At 36.8% G+C, this 7,357-nt stretch overlaps 1 protein-coding gene across 2 annotated transcripts in view; it reads left to right on the top strand.

Annotated features, from left to right (window-relative positions):
• The window catches only part of LOC105550665 (carbonic anhydrase 3), a 43,009-nt gene that overhangs the window by 25,836 nt on the left and 9,816 nt on the right, over positions 1–7,357 (top strand). For both annotated transcript variants that reach the window (XM_011995638.1, XM_011995637.1), the window contains exon 2: positions 846–1,043. In XM_011995638.1, the coding sequence (XP_011851028.1) occupies positions 996–1,043 (48 nt within the window). In that variant the 5' untranslated portion in view covers positions 846–995. The remainder of the gene's footprint in view (positions 1–845; positions 1,044–7,357) is intronic.

Below are 7,357 nucleotides of genomic sequence, written 5' to 3'. Positions count from 1 at the left end.
CCGACCTGGGGGATCATTTTAACCGGACCTAGGAGGAGGCGGGGAAGGGTTGTAACGGAAAATTCTAGTTGTTGATCGCAGAGAAATTAAGAGACTCCCCTTGCCCCTTCCCCTCCCCCCGCAGTCCACCCCCACACACCCCTGCAGTTTCAGCACCACCTGTGGCTAAGGCGCTCAGCACGAACTGTCCCGGGGCATTTTCCAGTGCTGGTTTGAATCCATGGCGCTGATTTCCGAGTGTTCCCTTCATCTCTCGACTTCTAATGTTAGGGGGTCGGACACCAGGAATCAGGTTTTATCTTGGCCTCAGACCTGGTTCTTCCGAGCCAGCGGAGCAGAGAAGCATGCCTCTGGCGCACCTAGCGCATCTTTGGAAGGTGTGGGGCTTCCTAGGTAGTGGGGACCCTGACGGTTAAAGGAGGGGTGGGCCCGGGCCTGGGCAGTGAGGAAAGGATCCGGATCTCCTTGAATGTCTTAAGTGAGCTTGCATATCCCAAAATCCCAACCACAAGCCCTGACATTAGTGTCTGCCCAACTTCACTTGCTGAATTTCAGTAAAACGACTTTAAAATAGCTAATATTTATATAGCACTCAGTGATCTAAGAACTTTACATATATCAATTCTAATTGTTACAGCGACATCTATGAGGTAAATTTCTAATTATTCCATATTACAAATGTGGAAACTGAGGCACAGATTACGTGTTTTGCCAAAATTTACCCCACTGTTAAGTGGTGCTTCTAAAATTGGAACTGAGCAGATAGGCTCCGGAATGATTGTTCTCTAGGGGTCTGGGTGTACCTTTCCCTACAATGGGGGATTCACACGTCTTCTTTCCCCCAGGACCTGAGCACTGGCATAAGGACTTCCCCATTGCCAAGGGAGAGCGCCAGTCCCCTGTTGACATCGACACTCATACAGCCAAGTATGACCCTTCCCTGAAGCCCCTGTCTGTTTCCTATGATCAAGCAACTTCTCTGAGGATCCTCAACAATGGTCATTCTTTCAACGTGGAGTTTGATGACTCTCAGGACAAAGCAGGTCAGTGTTTAGAAAATAACTTGTGTATTTTAGACAGTAGCTGTTTTCCGAGCTTAATGGAAGGAGCCAGGAACAGTGGTAGGAACCCTCTTAATAGCACAGTTTGTCTCAGGACTCAAGGATGCCACCCTGATCATTTTCATTAGGTCTCAGATTCTGAGAAGTAGGCTAATTAGTTTGAAGTGTCCCGGGGCCGTTTCTCCTCTGTGAAATCCCTGACTTCTATGTAGGGCATTGAATAACTGCGATATGCCTGTGAAAAGTCACAAAAGGCACAAAGTCCCCTAGCAATAAAGATCAATCATGATGAGATTTGCACTAATTGAACTTTTAAGATTGTAAAATATTTGTCTTGCAGAGCTGATGCGTATCCATTAAAAAGTATATCTTAGTGGGCCTTATCTTCAAGGTAGCAGCGAGAAGAGTAACAAAAAACGTGCCAATTTAAAATGCTGAAATTCTTGGAAAATGTTATGGGTATTTCTTAAGATTGGGCTAGTGTGATAAAGATGGCAGCATATTTTGATATCTACTCAGAAATTCATTCCACAAACGAAGATGTTGTAGAGTTGGTGGACATACCTGGCCCGTTACTGACAAAACCAATTACCATATTTATTTGTAATAGAGCTGTTTACAGGATGCTCACTGTAAAAAAAAAAAAAAAAGAAAATGCTGCTTTTTTTTTTTTAATCTCTCTCTCTTTTGAAACAAGAGAACAATCCCATTCAGACATAGTAGCTGCCTTCTTTGCTCAGCAGTTACTTTAATTGCCGGTGCCCTATTTTCCTGAGTGCTTTCCTCGGAAGGTCATTGAATGAAATGATGCTGCAAACACATTTTGTTTGGTGGTGGGAGTGAGGGGAGTGGTGCAGCAAAATGAGAAAGTTTTGGAGTAGTGACCTACGGTACTAATATATTGTATAACATGCAATTATAACCATTTGGGTTGACTATTCTTTGTCAGCAGCTATCCTATATAGTCAGCTTGGTTTTGTAAAAAGAATTTTTCCCTCCTTTCAACTTTTAAAAAATTTGTAAACACCTGGCTTTCTGAAATGGTGATTCTGGAAGACAATTAGATGGGGGATAATGTGGAGATCATCTGAGAAATGTTTTCAACCTACCTGTGCCTGCCTGTGTGCACCCTCCCCAGTACACACATACATACATACACACACACACACACTCACAATCATACTCACACATTCTGACACAGTATGATGATTTATTAGAATCAAGTCAAGGTTGTACATTGAAGACAGTTCAGTGATTCTGCTACATTGCTTTCCCAAGCATTTCTCTCACTCCAAAGGAACAGTGTTATATAATTAAATTAAACGCTTTTTTTCTTGTAAAGAATACTGTATATTTATAACATGACAAGGCCAAAGGTCTCAAGGTATTACACATACAGAAAGGATACTATAACGTTTCATGTCTAGTCATTTACAAACCAAAAGAAGTGAGCTACTTTAGTCTGTAGCTGTACTTTTTGAAAGAGCCACAATGATGTCATTGTTTTCAATGGATGTAATGTCTACCAAATTTTGTATCTCATTGGATGCTACATAGAAATTGGATACTTTGAGTCTTTTTTGGAACGCTGAAGAAACAAATCTCCAATAAATGAAAGCAGATGAGGTTCCTGATCGTCCTTAGAAAATGGATAGTGAAATAAATTATTCTAGTAATACATATTATTGGAAAGTGGATTTGAACATATGGTGTGGTGGTTGTCAGCATAGACCGGGGTCAGAGAGACCTGGAGTTGAGTTCTAGCTCTGCCGACAACTAGCTCAGAGACTTTGCGAGTAATACTGTCTAGGTTTTAGTTGTTTTTAACTGTTAAGTTGGAGTAACAATAGTATCTGCCACAGTGGAAGGATGAAATGGGACAGTATATGTAAAGCACCTAGCCCAGTGCCTGGCGCATAGAAGTTCCTCAATAAATGGCCTCTGTTGTTGTCACAATTTGAACCCTTTGACCGCCTCTATTAGACAATTGCTGTAAATGTTGCACCTGAGGTAAGATTTCTGAATAAACTTTTTCTTTAACAGCTTTAAGATTAGTTCCCATCATTGGATGGTATTTTAAAATTTTATTTTTATATTTTCTGAAGCATTCTGTTTATCATACTGAATATGTACTTATTTTATGTATGAAGTTATTATATAGTTATATATTTTACCATGAATCTGTTAAACTTTGACGGATTTCTCCATAAGCAGTAACTAATTAGGTCTAGCTACATTTTTAGCAGCTATTTCTTGTGGAAAGTAATGCATACATTTTGAAAGAAGTTGGCCATGTTTAGATTGTGAAACAGATGAAAACCATGGCGTTTAGGTAGGAGCTTCCACCCATGCCTTTAGAGACACATGTATTATCCACCTAGTTCTTCTACAAAAAAAAAAAAAAAATCCTTACTAACACCACTTAAATGCATGGAAAGCTAAGCACCATGAAAGCAGGGTGGAGGCCTGGTCCCTCTCCTGTTTCCCGGAGCCCATGCTGGAAATATCTAAAGTAGAAAGACATAGAAATAGTAGACCCTGACTGCCACTTTGATAAGTGCAGAAAGGAAGTATTCCGAGGAACTATGGAAAACGTGAAGGAGGCTTAGCAGTCTAACTGTGTAAGACAGGAAAGACTTTCCAGGGTAAATAAGGCTTATGTGGAGGCTTGAAGGATTTTGATGTCTTGGACAAGAGTCCAGGCAAAGGGAGATAGGAAATACCAGGGGACTTAAGAGAGCACAGCATGTGCTCCAGAAAGGCAAGAAGGCACACTCAAAGCAAGGTCAGGAAGGACTTGCCCTCATTTGCATAGGAAAGATTCCTTTGTAATTTTGCCTCTCTTTTCCACATTTTCAGTTACTTTGGTTAAACAAGGACGCAGAATATATTAAAATGTCAATATTAAGGGAAAAGACATCTACAGAAGAAATTTTAAAAAATTATACCATGTGGGGGCCAGGCATGGTGGCTCACACCTGTAGTCCCAGCACTTTGGAAGGCTGAGGCAGGCAGATCACTTGAGGTCAGGAATTCAAGACCAGCCTGGCCAACAGTAGTAGAAACCCCGTCTCTACTAAAAATACAAAAAAATGAGCTGGGTGTTGTGGCACGCGTCTGTAACCCCAGCTACTCAGGAGGCTGAGGCAGGAGAATCTGGATCCCGGGAGGTGGAGGTTGCAGTGAGCCAAGACCACACCACTGCACTCTATCCTGGTGATGGCATGAGACTCCATCTCAAAACAAACAAACAAACAAACAAACAAACAAAACCACACACAAAGAAAAAACATGTGGAAAAACTCCCTTTAGAATTTTTTTTTTTTTTTAAATAAGACAATCCTAGGCTCTCAAAGCCAAAACAAAGAGTAGAGATACTCTAGTTAAACTCACCTAAAATAAACATGAAGAAACTGAAGCCGAAGAGTTTAAATAACTTGCTAAGTCATCTCCTTGCTAGTTTGCTGGAGGGACTAAATAGCAATCACTTAAAAATAGAATTTGAATAAAAATATTTGAAGGATAACCATATTTGACATTTAGTTTGTACATACCATGTTTTTTAAAAACTGGCATTTTTTTCTGTACACTTAAGTCAAAAAGTTTTTTATTTCACTTATTTAATTTTAAAAAATCAACAGTTTAACATCTTTTTGTTAGGAGTTATTTTTGTGGTGGTAACATTTTTAGATTTCCTATACCTCTTATTTCCTGTATTTAAATGCGTTTCATTTACCTGTCTTCTTTGTCTTAATGAGATTTCAGACTGCTAGAACTTCTCATAAATTGAGGTTTTCCAATATGCTTTAAATGTTCTCTTATATCCAAACTTAGGTACTTGGGTATCAGGAACTGAGTGAGTTGACTTTATTGCTGATTTAAGCTTGAGAGAATTTTTTAAACTGTGGAGTTAATAGGATTTAACTAGAAGCTTGGGTTAGAGCTCTCATCAATCTTCTAAATTCCTTTGAAAATAAGCCACCTTAAATTCACCTTAAGTTAATGAAAAATTGCTAATCCCTTTAGGTTTTTAAAGAAACTTATTAAATAATAACTCACCCTGCTTGAGATGTTTTATTAATGGCCTTATCTAGGAGAAAACAATAGTAGTCAAATTATTAACTCCTGCTAACTTATTAACTTTTATTAAGGAGTTTAATACTCTCCTGCTTTATTGCAAAGTTAGGGACAAATTTTGAAAGCCAATGCCAGAATTATTGGGCCAACTTTTATCCAAGTCTTACATCATTTCTGTTTTTTAGAAATTGAAATTTTAAAAATCTGTTTGTTATTTCAAGAAAAGATTAAAGGAAGCTGGATGAGTTTACCTGTGCTCTTTCTAAGTGACCCATTGTCTGTATGACATAATGGATCTTCATACATGGATCCTGCTTGACTTTCAGAGACTTACTTTTGAAGCTCTAAAAGTTTTCTTCCACAGCAGTCCTAAGTTAAAAGAAAGCATGGCAACAAATGAAAGGGCTTGTCATGCACACAGTCATGGTGTCAGCAAAACCCTAAATACCTAGAAAATGGACCAACATATTCTAAACACTGTAGTTACTATATTCACATCAAAACAGCTTCTTTTTTTACTCCTATATAATTGCCACATAGCTTAAACCACAACTTCTGTTGAATTTCGACTGTGTTTACTCTAGCGAAAGTGACAGCTACACATCTTATTGCTTTAAAACAAATGGAACACGTGTATGTTTTTTATCCCCAGATTTGTCTATATTGGCACGTAGCCTTAGGATTACTGGCTGCTGCCAATGGGCAACACAGTAATACATGATTTTAACATTTTCAGGTTATTTATTGAAAAGATAGTCCCGAAAATGACATGTTTTCTGTAGAATTAATCATTTGCTTCATTAGTAGGAAATCATTTAAATTTTATTTTTAAACTAAAGATTATTGGGACTAGTTTATTTATATTTTGGACTTAAAAGAAACTGTTGACATTCATTAAGGTCTTTAGTCTGTCACTCCAGTGCATCTTAATTTAGTTTAAGTGATTAGGGAGAAAAAATTTAAAAATATTAAATGTTCAGCTTTTAATTTGTGTAAGCAATGTGATTCATTTCAATATTGCTAGATCTCTTATTTTTCTCAAAAAGTAATTTATATAACTTCCTCAAATAATATGTATAGGAAGACAGATTATTCTATAACATTACACTTAGTGCTTGTTTTGTGTTATATACAGAGTATGTATAATTGATGACAGATCATGAAAATTAAAATTTGCTGGAGCTCTTGATGTTGAGATTTGAATTTAAATTAAATTTGGGAGGTCTTGAAAAAACGTTAGAGTAGAAAACTGTATTTATGTCTCCATCCCGCACAAAACACATTTCTGGGGCACAATAAACCATTGACTCTTTAAAGCGCCACTGCCATGGCTGGATTTTACAGAGAAAAAATACGCAGTTAGCAATTTCTGCTATTTTTAGAAATTATTTTTACATTAGAAAATAGATTTCATTTTAAACTGCTACAGTTTAGAAAACGGCATGGAGTTATTTAAATAAATAAGTAGATCCAGAATATAGCATAAAGTCCCTAACTTAAACCAAAATATTATCTTTTATTTTTCGCAAATAAAAAGTTTGAGTTTATGTCAATTTATTATAACCATGTTTTTGAAGGACTTCATTGACTAAACTCCATGCTAAGAGTTTGCTAGAATTGTTGCCTTCTGTAGCAAGTAAACGTTAAGGATTTAATAACTTTTTCTAGTTACAGTGGGTTTCTAATCTTCATAGCAATGAGTTTTATTTTAACAGGGGCTAAAACAGGTATCTGGTGATAGGAGATTAGCACTGAATGTGTTTAATCATTGAGCCCAGAGTACTTTTTCTTTTTTTTTTTTTTTTTTGTCTTAGCTGTTAGCAAGCATTGTTTAATAAAAGTTTGCACACACTCTTGCCTAATTCTAAATGTTCTTAGAAACAAATTAAGATGAAATTTTAAGATTTGTAAGAGAAAGAATAAGAATAAGAAATAGCAATAAACTTTATTCTCCTTAAAATGTAAGATCCTGCTATGATTCTTCACTGGGGAGAAAGAAGCTACATTTGGAAAACTGGTTATCTCAAGATGCTTAGTATGGTTTTATTTAGTTAGTTTTACCACTTGGTAGAATTAATGATGTGACAAATGACATTTGCTTCTTATTATCAGCCAGTTGGTTGCTAGCTTTAAAGAGTTATTATAAAGGATTTTTTTCAGTATTAATTTATTTCATGAACATATATTTAATTTTTAAGGGTATATTATTATTAAAAAAA

The sequence above is a fragment of the Mandrillus leucophaeus genome, unplaced genomic scaffold (assembly GCF_000951045.1).
Source record: "Mandrillus leucophaeus isolate KB7577 unplaced genomic scaffold, Mleu.le_1.0 Scaffold494, whole genome shotgun sequence".
NCBI classification, from domain to species: domain Eukaryota; kingdom Metazoa; phylum Chordata; class Mammalia; order Primates; family Cercopithecidae; genus Mandrillus; species Mandrillus leucophaeus.
This window is presented reverse-complemented; position numbering and strand designations above follow the sequence as displayed.